Below are 16923 nucleotides of genomic sequence, written 5' to 3'. Positions count from 1 at the left end.
TCCAAGAGCTGATGTATCCAGACAGTTGTAGAATAAACAAGTCACATCTATAATGCCACATGTAGGGAGCTTCAACTTAAAGAGATACTTTTGTGAATCTTTGGTACAACAGCACTTCAAGAGATAACTTGCTTCTACAAGTAAGAATTACTAGAATTTGAGGGGTGGCTAGTTAGTTCAATTGGTTAGCATGTGGTGTTATAACAGTCAAGGGTTTGGATCCCTCTACCAGCCACCTGCCAAAAAAAATTATTACTAAAATTTGAGGGGACACATTCCTTAGCCTGTGACAATGCTAGGGAGAAAGTAATAAGCTAACATTCAGGAAGGATTTGGTTTACTTTTAGATTTTACAGATGACGAAAGTCAGTCAATGAAAAGCTGAGAAGACAAAGGATTGTCAAGAGTCACTAAAAGCACCACACTGCAGGTAGCAGCTATGCGTTTTCCCTGTGTACAGAAGAAACAGACAGATGTTCTTCACTCCTAGTTGGCAATTGCCCAAGACTGCCAAACACATTCTTCCTCTCATTCTCTTTCCTGGGGAAATAGAGAGCACTTCCTAAGCCCTGAGGTTATGAAGAAGGGTTTCCTTCCCTCTCCTATGTATACCGTAATTAGAGAAAGTCTTTATAATTCATCATCAGTAACCCCTTTCCAAACAAGGCTATCACCAGTTCTCCCTTCTCACACACTACATCTGCTCTTCTTTGTTTTGGTTTTTTTTTTGGTGGCTGGCTGGTATAGTGATCTAAACCCTTGACCTTGGTGTTATCAGCACTGCACTCCAACCAGGCGTGCTCTTGTTTTCATTATGCCTGATACCTGCATTTCACAAGGATCTTTCACTTATGTTCCTTATATAACAATTCATCGAGCAGTGTGCTAAAATACAAGTTGAGTACTGCAGTCAAGTGGCCTCTAATTAAGGACTGGAACAACTAGTACAAAGCAGACTGTACTAGACCTGTGAAACCATGGTAGCTACTGTTTCCAGTTTGCCCATGGCCATGCAGACACAAAGAGGCAAAGGCAGGACTCTAGCCTCAAGGTGAGACTTCATGCCACAATATTACTTTAGAAGAGATGAGAAGTAAGAGGGTAGGTAGGAGTGAGTGTACCTTTGAAGACTGAGATTTGATTGCTATGGATAATGGGAAAGGGCCACTCACTCCAGGTGAGAGGAGATGAGAAGTAAGAGGGTAGGTAGGAGTGAGTGTACTTTTGAAGACTGAGATTTGATTGCTATGGATAATGGGAAAGGGCCACTCACTCCAGGTGAGAGCCTGGAAAACTCTTGGTAAACATATTAAAGGAATAATGAGCATATAGCAGGGAACAGGGAAAAGGGCTGGAAAAGAATGTTGCAGCCAGCTTGAAAAAGGTTTCTTAGCACCATACCTATGATTTATTTGAGTACACAATGGCCACAAATGGCCTATTTTGGATGATTGTCTGACCTCTATTAACATAAGCCTTTAAGATTATCAGTATTTTTTGTTTGTTTAAAGATTAGGGCCATAGTCTACAAAAAGTCAAGAAGACAACAAAAATTTAAACTACTACATTGTCCACTCAGTCTTTCTGAAAGGTCCCAGTATCCTTTAAATATGGGTAGCCATGTTACTTACTCCTGTAATTTTAACAACTCTTGCATGTTATACAGACCAAGAGCTAATAATAATAGGCTCCTGTTTCCTAGAAGCTGATCCTTCCTTTACAAATTAAACATGGCATATGCTAGTAATCCTAGACCTTCAGTGAAAATTTGTGTTTGTCATGATACTGCTAAGGATACTTAAGATTGGTAACTTTTTTTTTTTTTTTTTGTCTTTTTTCCGTGTCCGGCAACGGATCGCAACCCTCAGTGTTGCCCCCGTACCGGACCGGGGACCGGCAACGGGATCGCAACCCTTGGTGTTGCTCCCGCGCCTCACTCAGCCAGTGAGCGGGAACCGGTCTAAGATTGGTAACTTTTTTGTAGGAGTTCATCATTATAGCAGGAACTGGCAGATGAGACACTCCAGCTAGGACTGGACTCTGCTACCTTCTCCACTAAAACCAGGACAAATGAAAAAACAAGCTTATATCCCAAAAGTAAAGGGAATCAGGGATCTAGGAGTGGTCAAAGGGATTGTCAGCAAACTTTTTCTGTAACATACCAGTAAATATTTTAAGCCTTTTGGTCAAATACAGTCTACTTACACACACACACTCACACACACACACACGCATGCACGCACACAAACACACATTTTTTAAACAACCCTTTAAAATGTAAAAACCATTTTTAGTTCAAAGACTGCAAAAACAGGCAATAGGCTGGATTTGACCCACACACTGTTAGTTTGTCTCTGGTACAAACAACAAATGGGAATTATGTGATATGACATATGGGACTTACATAAAGTTCATCTGGGACAAATGAGAGGTGAATTAAAGGCAAACTACTGTGAAGTCATAATGTGGACTAGAACAGCTCCCAGTAAATGTGAAGAGAATACAATAAGATCGCAAGTGAAAACAGATGATGTTAACAGGAAAAGAAAGGAGAAAAAAAGGAGCACAAAGAAGAAAGGAAAAAAGTACAACACAAAATTTGTGAGCCATCTCAAGTCATCAAAAAAACATCATTCTATTGTAGGGGGCAAGCTGGAAACAATGGCAGTGCAGTTTTGTGTTAGGAACTGAAGCACTGTTGTGCCTCCTCACAGTAGCCAAGAGTTGGAACCAATCTAATGTCCTTCAATGGATGATTGGATAAAGAAAATGCGATACACATATACAATGGAATACTACTCAGCCATTAAAAAAAAAATTCTGCCATTTTCAGCAACATGGCTGAGCATGGTGAAATCAAGTGAAATAAGTCAGGCACAGAGAGAAATACCACATTCTCACTCATATGTGGAAGCTAAAAAAGTTGATCTCATAGAAGAGTAGAATAGTGGTAACTAGAGACTGGTGGTGGTTGGAAGGAGGAGGAAGGGGAAGGATGGGATGGGGGAGGAGGTGGTCAGTGAATATAAAGTATTAGAGAAATAGAAGAATGGGAACTAGGGTACTATAGTAATATAGGGGGACTACAGTTAACAATAAAGTACTGTGTCTTTGAATAGCTAGTCACGATGATGTCGAATGTTCCTAACACAAAGAAGTGACAAATGTTTGAGGTGATGGATATATTAAGTGCCCTGATATGATCATTGCATACAGTATGAATGTACCCAAATATCATACTGTACTCCCTAAACATATACAATTATCCTGGGCCAATTAAGAAAAATAAGTTAAAAAGAGAAATAGAGTAGAATAGTGATTACCAGAAGCAGGGAAAGGGAGGGAGTGAGGGAAGAGGGGCCGGGGAAAGGTGGGTAGACTGGTACAAAGTTACAAAGTTGCAGTCAGATGGGAAGAATAAATTGTGGTGCCCTACGGACAACAGCTAATAATACTGTATTATATATGTCAAGACAGCCAGAAAAGAGGATCTTGAATGTTATAACCACAACAAAATGATAAATGTTGAGGTGATAGATATGCTATCAATCCTGAGTAGATCATTACACAATACATGCATGTACTGAAACGACAAATTGTAACACATAAACATGTACAAAGAAAAAAATAATTAAAATAAAAATGTAGGGCTGGCCAGCTAGCTCAGTTGGTTAGATCACACATAGCCTTGCAACACCAAGGTCAAGGGTTCAAATCCCCATACTGGCCAGCTGCCAAAAAAATTAAATTAAATTAAAATGGGGGGAAAAAACAAAAGCAAAAAACTGAAGCACTGGCCCCGGTTAACCATAGAAATAACAATTAGAAGAGACAGAAGCTTATCAGTACCCTATGGTTTTGTCTGCAGCTTCCAAAGAGCTAGGATATGAACTGTCTAAAAGTCTTTTCAAGCTAAACATACAGTACACAAATTTAGCCCATTTACTATTAAGTGAAGAGACACATTTAAGCCTACAAAAGCAAACTGTTTACTACCTACTATATAACTTACTTTTATTGAAAGTATTTTGCATTCATGATGGATGTTTTCTGGGTTTTACCACATTATTTTAATGTTAAAGATTAAGTTATTTTTTACATGCAAATAGTGTGAATAGTTTCCCCACAAGAGAACACTGATTATAAAAAGATGACATACTACATGGGTTAAGTGGTTTTTTTAATTGAAAAGCTAACAAACGGTCTAGTTACATTTCTTCCCTCAAAAAAACAGAAACTAGTTAGTAACTGAGTCTCCAAGCAATATATTCAAAGCTGAGAGGATTCAAAGTAAAAAAAAAAAAAACAAGTCCTCAGGTCCAATTAAGGCAGGCCTGCTACATACAGGGTAATCAATACAAGTGGTACTTTTTGACTCAAAGAGGCTGGAAGACATCCTAATAACTCCAATCAGAACATTTACTTCAAGCTGACTTTTTCCAGTTTCCAACTCATGAATATATTTTATTAATTCCATTTCAGAAAACTTTTAGCAAGTTGTTTTATTTACAATGCCAACTTTTAAAAGGTTACTAAAGTTAAATGGACAATAACCTAGGCAGAAATTGCTTTACAAAAAAAGAGGGAAAGTCCAAAATGTCACTTTCTATAGAGAACCCACAGTTCAGTTTTACTCAAGCAAAGAAAAAAGAAACTTTTGATCACACTAGAAGAAACTCCGCCATTGGTCTGGAATCTGTACTCAAACTACACATGCAATGAGGACAATATTCCACTAATACAATTGATTTGCTGCTGCATTTGTCTACTGTTTGTCTAATATTAACAATTATAAACAGAGCAGTGCAACTAGTATTTGGAACAATCCTTACAGTGTTACAGTGTCAGGCACAACATATCACTTCTCTTCACACCACTGATTCTCTTTGCGTACCTAGAAGAGGAGACATATGTAAGGAAGTGCCTCAACTTGAATAGTCTTTCCTAAGACTTCTAAATACTATCTACTGATTCATTAATAGCCTGTGAGGTGGGTCAGGACAGGTGGAAAACTGGGAATACAGCAGGTTAAGATTCCCTTTGCCTCCCCAAGTTTTTATTCTGCCCTGCTGAAATTATTAAAGAAGCGAAGGCAACAGGAAATTAGTTTCAGTCACCAAAGCTAACAGAGAAAATTCAATTAGTTCATTTACATAATTTCAGTTCATAGCCATGTCAACAAAATCATTCTGATTTATTCGTTCATTTCCTCCCCATTCACTAAGTTGCTCTGAAGTATCCCAGCATACACTCATCCACAGGGCCTACTTTTCTTTTTTTTTTTAAAAGATGACCGGTAAGGGGATCTTAATCCTCAACTTGGTGTTGTCAGCACCACGCTCAGCCAGCAAGTGAATCGGCCATCCCTATATGGGATCCGAACCCGGGGCCTTGGTGTTATCAACACCACACTCTCCCGAGTGAGCCACGGGCCGGCCCAATAGGGCCTACTTTTCTGAAATCAAATATGACTTTTTTTTTTTTTTTGTCCTTTTTGAGACTGGCCGCACCGCGCTCAGCCAGTGAGCGCTGTGAGCGCACTGGTCATCCCTATATAGGATCCGAACCCGCGGCGGGAGTGCTGCTGCACTCCCAGCGCCACACTCTCCCGAGTGCGCCACGGGCTTGTCCCTTTCTACCTATTTCTAACAAATCAGTGGTCTCCAAACTATTTTTTTTTTGTCCTTTTTGAGACTGGCCGCACCGCACTCAGCCAGTGAGCGCTGTGATTTTTAAAGGCTCAGTATTATTTTTGCATGTTTTCTAAGAAATTTTCAATTATTAATTTAACCCACTTGCCTCATTTTGTGTCTGTCTGCCAGTTTAGTTTCGGATGTTCTGTTGTGTTGCCAATGTTTCTGATGTTGTCAGTGTTTCTTGTGTTCTGTTGAGTTACCATCATATACATCCTAAGGGGTTTTTTGTTTTTTGTTTTTTTAAAGTGCAAGCTATACAAAAGGTCCCACGTGCCAAAAAAAAAACTAGTAACTGCTAATGAATTTATATGAAAGCATCTAAGTGTTCAGCTTCATAGAGACAAACCAGTAAGAGTATGTTTAAGACACAGAAGGTGGGCCGACCCCGTGGCGCACTTGGGAGAGTGAGGCGCTCCCGCCGCGGGTTCGGATCCTATATAGGAATGGCCGGTGCGCTCACTGGCTGAGTGCCGTGTGGGTGACACCACACCAAGGGTTGCGATCCCCTTACCGGTCACGAAAGACAAAAAAAAAAAAAAAAAAGACACAGAAGGTACCTATTATCCCTCAAGCATCAAGATACCTTAACACAGGCACCTTTCCCCCTGGCATGTTATGGGTTTCAGTCTCTTTTAAAAAGCATGTGATCAAGGACAAACTGTGTGCCACCTACCTGGGCTTCCTCCTCTTCAGTGAAGTCATTTTTGATATTGAAGGTCTTGCGAATCTCCTCAGGAGTTTTCCCCTTGATCATATTGGCAACAGTCTTGCAGGCAACAGTCTTGCAGGTGACATCAAGCAAACCTTTGATGTCTAAGTAGTTTGCAGCCTGAAAAGTGATCGTTGTCTTCATTAAAGTATACCTGATGTTTTAAACTAAATCCAGTTAGTGACTGATCCATATCTAATTATGCTTACAATACTAGTTAATTTTAAGAAATTAAAGGGAGAAGAATTGTACAAAAATTCTCCTGTGAAACACACTTCCGTATGTGACCTCCTTTGTAATACCTCTACATAATGAGTCCTGCTCCTGCTTTAGGTAAACTACACTAGCTTAAATGTTAAATAATGGCCTCTATTGGTGTGTGTGTGTTTTCATGCAAGCATCACATGTCCGGTTTTGGCAAAAATATTTATCCACACCTAAAGAGTTATAACATAAGCAGTTACAATATTACGTTTTATTGATTTTCTCAAAAAACAGCTTTCAGTTTCAGTGGTTTTCTGTATTGTTTTCCTGCTTTCGATTTCACCAATTTCTGCTCTTTAATATTCTCATTCATCTGCTTGCTTTTAGTTTAATTTCATCTTTCACTAGTTTCTTAAGGTGGAAGCTTATATAATTGATTATAACTTTTCTTCTTTTCTAATATAGGTGTTTTTCCCTTGTTTTAGCTGCATCCCACAGACTTTTCATGTTTTTATTTCTATTCAGTTCAAAATATTTTCTAATATTTTTAATTTCTTCTTTCACCCATGGGCTACTTGGAAATGTTTTAAAATATCTGAAGACTTTTCCAGATACCTTTCTGTTACTGATTTCTAATTTAAGTCCACTGAGGTCAGAGAACACACTTTGTATGATTTGAATCCATTTAAATTTAAGACTTGTTTTATGGGCCAGAACAGTCTATCCTGGTAATATACACTTAAAAAGAATATGCATCCTGCTGTCATTAGGTGCAATGCTCTATAAATGTCAATTAAGACAAGTTGGTTGATAGTGTCATTCAAATCTTCTATAGCCTTACTAATTTTCTGTCTACTTGTTCTATTAATTATTGACAGACAGGTGTTGAAATCTCTAACTATGATTATGGATTTGTGTATTTCTCCTTTGAGTTCTACTGGCTTTTGTTTGACTTTTTGGAAGTTCTGCTTTGAGGTAGATAAACATTTATAATCGCTATGTCCTCTTAATGAATTGAGCCCCTTATCATTCTGAAATAACCCACTTTAACCCTGGTAATATTCTTTGCTCCAAAATCTACTTTAAGGGCCGGCCTGTGGCTCACTCGGGAGAGTGCAGTGCTTATAACACCAAGGCCACGGGTTCGGATCCCATATAGGGATGGCCGGTTAGCTCACTGAGTGAGTGTGGTGCTGACAAAATCTACTTTAAAATAATTTTCCAAGCTTTCTTCTGACTGGTGTTTGCATAGTATATCTTTTTCCATCCTTTAAACCTAGTTGTGTCTTTATACTTAAAGTGGGTTTCCTATAGACAGCATAGGTGAGTCTTGCTTTTCTCTGATCTGACAATCTCTGCCTTTTATCTATGGTGTTTGGACTGTTTATATTTAATGTGAATACTGATATGTAGATTTAAATATAGCATTACATTTGAGTTAAGAGTATTAAAATTAAGCATCAATTAACTTAGCAAATTTAACTCTATTAGAGGTGCTACAGTCTCTGGAATAGAGCTATCACACATTAAAAACATACCAGAATAAGTTCAAAAAGTGTTCCTTGGTCAACTTTCAGGAATTCTTGGTCCCAAACAGGGATATCATCTGTTCGCTTTTCTTTGTTCTCATCATCCTCAGGAGGAGGAGGGTCATCCTTGTGGTGGGTGCACCACTGAATGACCTACAAAAACAAAAGTTCATTCCTCTGTGGCACTTCATTACAAGGTACTCATTCCACTGCTGGGACAATGTTATTCCTATATTGGTGTTATAAGGCTCCAGTCTAACCAACTGAGCTAACCAGCCAGTCCTCCTATTCCTACACTGGGATAAGAACTACCTAGAGGTTGACTTGAACAATAAATTAATAGTCAAGCTTAAAAAGCAGAAATGAAGCTTGAAGAATCTTTACAACCCCAGAGAATGGAAGACCTTATTAGATAAAAGCAAACAATGCAGACAGAGTACTATACTTGACCACATTAAAAAGCTTCTGTGCAAAAAGAAACAAAGTCAGACAGGACAATGACTGGAAGATACCTGCAACATGTACAACCAACAATGGATTAGCCTATAGAATATAAAATCTTAAAAATCACTATAGGGCCGGCCCGTGGCTCACTCAGGAGAGTGTGGTGCTAATAACACCAAGGCCCAGGGTTCGGATCCCATATAGGGATGGCCGGTTCGCTCACTGGCTGAGCGTGGTGCTGACAACACCAAGTCAAGGGTTAAGATCCCCTTACCGGTCATCTTTTAGGGAAAAAAAAAAAAAATCACTAGAGAAATGGTTTAAAGATATGTATGACGTGGTGCTGATAACACCAAGGTCAAGAGCTCAGATGATGCCCCTAACAGCCAGCAGCCAAAAAAAAAGGTATGTACAGGTAATTAACAAAATAAATCTGAATAGTCAAGCATGAGAAAATGCTTGACTTCACTGGATGCAAAACTAACACATCAGATACTACTCTACACTGAAAAAAAACCCACAAGATTTTGACAATACTAATTGTTGTCAATTAGTATTGTTGGCAATCGTGTGAAGGAAACCGAACTCTTCTACTGGAGAGCATAAATTGGTATTGGTATAACCACTTTGAAAAGTAACCTAGCACTATCTAGGAAAGCCAAATATGTGCATACATTATAACCAAGAAATTCCAAATATCCCAGACACGTGCATAAGACTATTTGGTGTAGGAACGAAACAGGAAAAGTCCAAATGTTCCCATAGTTAAAGTTCCAGGAGAATGATTAGCTCGACTATGTGTACCAGCATGAAGACCAGAATCAATACTGAAAGTATTAAGCTGTAGCATCTAGGTGCTGGGTACATGGGTGTTTGCTATATAATTCTTTCAACTTTTCTGTATGTTTAAAATTTTCTCACAGTAAAATTTTGAGGGAATAAACAATGCCAAGAGAAAATGGTAGAACCAAGAAATTATACTTCCAGGATGCAAAAAAAAAAAAGGAATGAGCTATTTCAAGACAGAAAGCCAAGCATTAAGGGGGCTTTAATGAAATAAATAATACCTTTTTAAGAAGTAGTCCAATTATATAAGAAAAGAAAGAAATGGCAAATAAGATTTGCTTATAAAGTCATTTTAAAAACTCTTAAAAAGGGCCGATCCCGTGGCGCACTCGGGAGAGTGCAGCGCTGGGAGCGCAGCGCTGCTCCTGTCGCGGGTTCGGATCCTATATAGGAATGGCCAGTGCGCTCACTGGCTGAGCGCAGTGTGGGCGACACCAAGCCAAGGGTTGCAATCCCCTTACCGGTCACGAAAAAGACAAAAAAAAAAAAAAAATAAGCCAGATACAAAAGGACAAATACTATATGGCTCCATGTATGAGGTACCCAGAATAGCCAAATTCATAGAGACAGAAAGTACAATAATGATTGCCAGGGGCTGGGGAAAGGGAGAAATGCGGAGTTATTGTTTAATGGATACAGAGTTTCAGTTTGGGATGATGAAAAGGTTCTGGAGATGGTTAGCAGTAATGGTTACACAACATAGTGAATGTACTGAATGGTACACTTAAAAAAAGTTGAAATGCGGGCCGGCCTGTGGCTCACTCGGGAGAAGTGCGGTGCTGATAACACCAAGGCCCCGGGTTCGGATCCTATATAGGGATGGCCGGTTAGCTCGCTGGCTGAGCGTGGTGCTGACAACACCAAGTCAAGGGTTAAGATCCCCTTACCGGTCATCTTTTTAAAAAAAAAAAAAAAGTTGAAATGGTATATTTTATATTATGTACATTTTACCACCTTTTTTTTTTTTTTAAAGAAACTCCATTAGAAAGATGGGCAAATGAAAACAGACAATGCAGAAGATATAAATGGCCAATAACACATGTAAAAAATGTTCAGACTTAGAGAATTAGTTTTTACCCAGTCTAGGGAGATTAAAAAGACCGATAATAGTTAATGTTAGTAAGAGCACGGAAAAATATGCAGTGCAGTTTCATCTCATGCAGGAGTCAAGTTCTCAAGAGAAAGCCGAAGACAGAATTGCATATGTCAGTAACCTTTGAAAAATCCCACAGGAAGGGGCCAACTGGAGCTGAACATCCCCATCTTTAAGTCTAGCCAGTTTTCCCAATGTGGAAAAAAGCTGCTATTTCCTTAGAATGACAATCCAATTAAACAGCTTGCTGTGTTAAGGAGCCATATGCCCTGAAACACTAGAATCCTATTAAATTTGGGGAAGTGTTTATGCTCAGACACCAGTAGAGTGATCAACTTGGGGGTGGAGGGGGGTGGGGAACACAGCTCTTATTCTCAAGATCCCTTTGAGTGCACCACAAAGGGTGCTTGAGAATAAGAGATGTGTTTTTGAAAAAAATTTTCACAATATAATGTATTTCTGTAATTTAAGTGTGATAAAGCAAAAGACTAGACAACTCAAATATTCACAGGGCCAGGTTAAATAAAGTACAACAAATATTTACAGTCACACTACACGGAGTTAAAAAAAAATAAAAAAGAGGATGCTGTGTATTAATATAGGAAGATCACCATTTCATTTTGTTGTATGAAAAAAAAAAGAAAACATACAAGTATATAGTTTGCTACCTCTAGAATGGGGGGGGGAATACTCATTTGTTAATGTCTGCATTACAAAATACTAAAAGGATAAATGATTACCTGAAAGAGGGGGATCAGAGTGAACAGGGACAGAAGTGGGAACAAAGTGTTATAGATTCTTTATATTCAAAAATATAAATCTTAAGAAACGTAGTCATGATTCAATTCCACCATGCTCTGAGAAGTGGTGTCTTTATTAAAGGCTTATTAGCACTACCTATCAAAATTTAAGTGTATCCTCTGACCTATTCTACATCTAGATCACCTATCCTAGAGAAGTGCTTGCATAGGTGTACCAAGTACTACGTAAACTATCTTTCTGATGCCCAATGAATGACAATGGTCAACTGTTATAAGGGAACAGACAGAACTTTTTTCTGTATACAATTACATTGTTCAAGAACATTCAAATATCATTCAAATTTAAGAACATTTAAATTTAAAAGTAATTTTAAGCAATAAGTTCTAATACAGATTGTTGAATTATTTGTATTAACTACTGTTATATTTTAAGCAGAATGAAATAAACTAACCTCACCTGAATACTGGTACAGATACCCAAATAAAATGTATACCAGAATAAGTTCAAATGTGGGTTAAGTGTACTTTTAGGAAATTTTGGTCTAAAAAAAGTTATGTACATTTTCCTATTTCATCAGGATTAGAAGCATCACATGTTAGATTCAGAACTACTCATCTAGGGCCAGCCTATGGCTCATTTGGGAGAGTGTGGTGCTGATAACACCAAGACCACGGGTTCAGATCCCTATACAGGGATGGCTGGTTAGCTCACTTGGGAGAGAATGGTGCTGACAACACAAAGTCAAGGGTCATCTTACCGGTCATCTTTAAACCCTCTTACCGGTCATCTTTAAAAACAAACAAACAAACAAACAAAAAAACTACTCATCTATACAAAGGAAAAATGGAAGTGTATAAAAGCTTAAAAGCTAACTTCATTAAGAAAAAAGTGTCCCCACTCTAAAAAATCAAACTCTTTAAAGAATTTACCTTTTTTAATATTGCTGCATTAACATTTGGTAGAGGAACTGGGTCATCATCTCCTTCATCATCCATTCCCAAATCTAAGAAAACCAGAAGAAAGTCGCCATTATTTCTTAACTCCACTACAATACACCAATCAGGCTATGTCTCAAACAAGTAACTTTCAAGACATGTTGTCTGAAAGAATATAAAAAGTATGTTACTAAGAATAGTTCTCTTGGGAGCATTTAAAATCAGTGGCTCCTAACAATGTGTCCATTAACCACCCAAAACTACAGTCAGGTGTCACTTAACAATGGGGATACATTCTGAGAGATGCATCGTTAGGCAATTTCGTCACTGTGCAAACAGAATGTAGTTACACAAACCTAGATGGTATAGCCTATTGCTCCTAGGTTACAAATCTATATAGCATGTTACTGTACTGAATATTGTAGGCAACTGTAAGACAATGGTAAATATCTGTGTATCTAAACACAGAAAAAAAGGCTGACCGGTTAGCTCAGTTATTTACGGTGCAGTGTTGGTAACAGTGTTGGTCAAGGGTTCAGATCCCCATACCAGCCAGCCGCCAAAAAAAAATAAAAAATAAACATAGAAAAGGTACAGTAAAAATACGGTATAAAAGATATAAATGGTACACTTACATAGGGCACTTATCATAAATAGAGCTTACAGGACAAAGTTGCTCTGGGTGAGTCACTGAGTGAGTGGTGAATGTAAAGGCCTAGGACATTACTGTAGACATTATAAACACTGAACATTTAGGCTACACTAAGTTAATAAAAAAGTAAAGTAATTGCCCTATGACATTATGACAGCTATGATGTCACTAGGCAATAGGAATTTTCCAGCTCCATTATAAACTTATGGGACCATCTTATACGTGATCCATGGTTAACCAAAATGTCATGTAGCACATGTCTATATAAAGTTGTGAGTATAGACAAATACAGCAATATTATATAAAGGCAATTCTTAATTAGGAGCAAAAGTGACTTAATAAGTAGGACTGAGTGACTAGGCAGCCATCTGGAAAAAAATTAAAGCTGGACCCTTGCTCTTACTCTTTGCACCAAATTCTCTAGATGGAATGCATTTAGAGAAGTAAAACAATGAAAAGTTTTATTACAAGTAATAGAACTTCAATCTATTCAAATATGAAGCCCAAAGCTGTACTTCAAAAAGTACACGGAGTGGCTAGCTGGTTAGATCAATTGGTCAGAGCATCATGCTGATAACACCATGGTTCAGGGTTCAACCCCTGTACTGGCCAGCTGCAAAAAAAAAAAAAAAAAAGTTCACGGAAAAATAGAATTAAAAGATAATATCTGAATGAATCTTTCCATGAATTTTTGAAGTACCCTTGTATACATACACACGCAACAGATCATGCAGCCCTTAACAAAAACAAGGCAGGCAAGCCCCATACATACTGGTAAGATCAAAATTAAAGTTTTTTAAAGCTAGGTATAAAAAGATAAATGTGAATAAAAATGGAAATATGCATTTATGTTTTAAATATCCTCATAAAGATACATAAGGAACTGTTAATGGTATTATGTCTAGGGAAGTTAAAGAGAACATGGGTTGAAGGACTTACTTGCAACATATACCTTTTAGTGTTGCTTATCATGTACTTATTACCTATAATATTCAATCTATAGATTTCTCTGGTAAAAAGGTTGAACTTTCAGATTCTCAAAGTGGTTGGTGAATCTCAAAGAAAAAAATCTAAAATTAAAATCCATATATTAAAGATTCTGAATAAAAACATTTTTCAAACCAAATGGGCCTGTCCTTCAGTTTGTACACAACTAACTTACTTAATAGTTATCAAGTATCAAAATTAGAAGCCAAAAGTTCATCAGGTACTGCATTGGTTACAGCAGAGTATCACTGATGCAGACATGGCAAATGCAGAGTCAAACATCTGAGTCCTTAATATACACCAGGTGTTATCCTAGGCAGGAGAGAGTAAGCGATGAATACAAGAGAATGGGCAGAATTGCCAAAATTTTAAAGTTGCACAGGATGTCTCACTGAGGTGTCATTTTTTTTTTTTTTTTTTGTCTTTTTGTCTTTTTCCGTGTCCAGCAACGGATCGCAACCCTCGGTGTTGCTCCCGCGCCTCGCTCAGCCAGTGAGCGGGAACCGGTCTGTATGTGAGATCCGAACCCGCCCCTCCCGTGCCTCGCTCAGCCAGTGAGCGGGAACCGGTCTGTATGTGAGATCCGAACCCTTGGGCGGGAGCGCCGCCGCGCTTCCCAAGCGGCGCACTATCCAGTGCGCCACCGGGCCGGCCCGTGAGAAGGTGTCATTTTTGTAAAACCCTAAAGGAGGCAAAAACACCTAAGCAGAGAGAATGACAAACGCCTTCTGATAGGAGTGTATGGCATGTTCTAAATACACTAAGGAATGTAGTGTTACTAGATCAGGGTTTAAGGGGGAATAGGAGAAGATCAAATAACAGGGTGCCAGATATAATAGGGCCTTGTGCATTTTGGCATGTTGAGAAAAGATAGTAGACAGTGGGGCCAGGGAAACCAATTGTAGGGTTGACAATAATCCAAACACAAGATGATGGTAGCTTGGACAATGTTTGTAGCTAAGCAGGAGATAAGAAATGGTCTGATACTGTATGCATTTTGAAGGTAGAGCCAATATAACTTGTCAACAGAAGGGAAGTAGAACGTGAAAGGGAAGAGACTAAGGTTTACGGCATGATAAGGATGGAGCTACCTACTGAAGTTGCCATCAATCAATAAGGAGAATGTTGTCAGAGAAACTGTTATTGTTATGAAAAGCTCTAGTTTCATAAATTTGATATCTAGTGTATATGCAAGTCTAGAAGTCAAAAGAAGAGATCAAAACTGTAGGTTTGGAAACTGGTGTATAGATGGTTTATAATGCTATGAGACTATTACCACCAAGGGAATGAATGAGTATATATATAGTGAAAAGGTCCAAGGATTAAGCCCTGGGGAATGAACTACAGGCTTTACAGATGGGAAGACAGAAGGCTGTGCGTGAGGGGGCTGGCTGGTTAGGTCACTTGGTTGGAGTGTGGTGCTGATAACATTGGGGTCAAGGGTTTGGATTCCCTTACCTGCCAGCTGCAAAGAAAAAAAAAAAAAGGAAAAGAAGGCAAGAAGGCTGTGAGTGAGATAAGTAAGGTAAGTAGCAAGTGAAGTATCCTGAAGCCAAGGGAAGAAGGGAATGATCAAGTGTAACTGCTGTCAATAGGTCTAGATGAGAAATGAAAACAAATGCAATTGACATGAAGGTCACTGAGCTTAAGCAGTTCTAGCAGAGTGGTAAAGACGGCAGTAGATTAAAAAATAATTCAATTCACGTTGTCCTATATAAATGGATTCACTCACCTCCCCTCTCCTTACCACCAATGCCTGTCCCTGATTCCATCTCAGCATAGAGTAAAACTAAAATGACAACCTCTCATATGAAGTTCCATTTGGATCAAGTCATTTATGGTATGATATATTTTTAATCAGGCAAGAGAAAGAAGTCACACTACGTAAAATACTTGTGTTTGGAGAATTAAGATATTAGAGGAAACATACACAGAAGACCAGCTTGTTTAGATCCAAATGTTATTTGGAAGAAGAATTAAGTCACATTAAAAATAAGGCCCTTATAGTTGCAAAGGATTGCTTCTCTAGCATTTGAACTAAGGACTTGTAATATCTGTGGCTTTTAAACTAAATGCACAAGTAGGAATAGTCATTCCTTTACACTATTTAGTTTCAAGGACTTCTGAAAGACACCCGTATCCTGATACCACACCCTGAACCTGAATAAATCAGCCAATTCACATGCACACATGCCAAGTTTTCCACTTCTGACTGTCCTGTGATTAAAAGGTTTTATTTTTGTTTTCTAAGTCACATAAAACCCATAACCAGAGATACTACAGATGCAAAACAAGGAAAGCAGTAAGTTGCCAAATTCAAAAGACTCTAGTCCTCAAGTGGCTAGAATCCAATATAAGCCATTCATACTTAAGATAAAACCATTCACTTCTGATCCCCAAAGCTATGAAGGGAAAGAATCATTTAACTATTGCTTACTGTCTATCAGTCCACTTGCTTCAGTGATCAAAGTTGATATGTAAAACCTTCAAGGAGCCCTATGTTGTTCTTAAAATTTGCAAATGTTTCTTTGAAGCAGCAAAGGACAGATTAGTGTGTCAGGCACCAACTAAGATGAAATAAAGAACACTTTCATTGCCAAAGCAAGTACTTAGGCAGCAATTTTGGTATGCAATTTGGTATGCTGATAGTTCTACATCTTCTAAATAAAGCCTTACTCACCTGCCTTTAGGGACACTTGGATTGTTTTCATACTCTTTATAAGTGACCATACCATACTTCTTCAATCAACTGGTACTTGATGAACAGTGACTGTGGGATGTATCAAGGGGTTTACAACTTAATAGAAGTGATCTACATATGTAAGTTATTGGGACACGGGACTGTAAGTGCCACATGATTCGTACCAATTACCAGAAAGAATTACATGTGCAGCTTTTATAAAAAAAACAGAAGTTGCCCACTTAGAAAAGAGAAAACACACCCTCTGCAATTCAGCTTCTGCCTGTACCACATCTAAATGAGGGTACTTCAAAAGTTCATGAAAAAACTGAACTAAAAGATAATACAAACCTTTACACAAACTTTTTTTTTTTTTTTTTTTTTTT

At 38.3% G+C, this 16923-nt stretch overlaps 1 protein-coding gene across 2 annotated transcripts in view; it reads right to left on the bottom strand.

Annotated features, from left to right (window-relative positions):
* Positions 1–4163: 4163 nt before the first annotated feature.
* The window catches only part of SKP1 (S-phase kinase-associated protein 1), an 18972-nt gene continuing 6212 nt past the window's right edge, over positions 4164–16923 (bottom strand). For both annotated transcript variants that reach the window (XM_008575108.1, XM_008575109.1), the window contains exons 3-6: positions 12213–12286; positions 8148–8291; positions 6370–6525; positions 4164–4894 (exon numbers count right to left, since the gene is read on the bottom strand). In XM_008575108.1, the coding sequence (XP_008573330.1) occupies positions 4859–4894; positions 6370–6525; positions 8148–8291; positions 12213–12286 (410 nt within the window). In that variant the 3' untranslated portion in view covers positions 4164–4858. The remainder of the gene's footprint in view (positions 4895–6369; positions 6526–8147; positions 8292–12212; positions 12287–16923) is intronic.

This window comes from Galeopterus variegatus, unplaced genomic scaffold (genome assembly GCF_000696425.1).
Source record: "Galeopterus variegatus unplaced genomic scaffold, G_variegatus-3.0.2 Scaffold1136, whole genome shotgun sequence".
Classification (NCBI taxonomy): domain Eukaryota; kingdom Metazoa; phylum Chordata; class Mammalia; order Dermoptera; family Cynocephalidae; genus Galeopterus; species Galeopterus variegatus.
The sequence above is the reverse complement of the archived record's forward strand: the minus strand, read 5'-3'. Positions and strand labels throughout refer to the sequence as shown.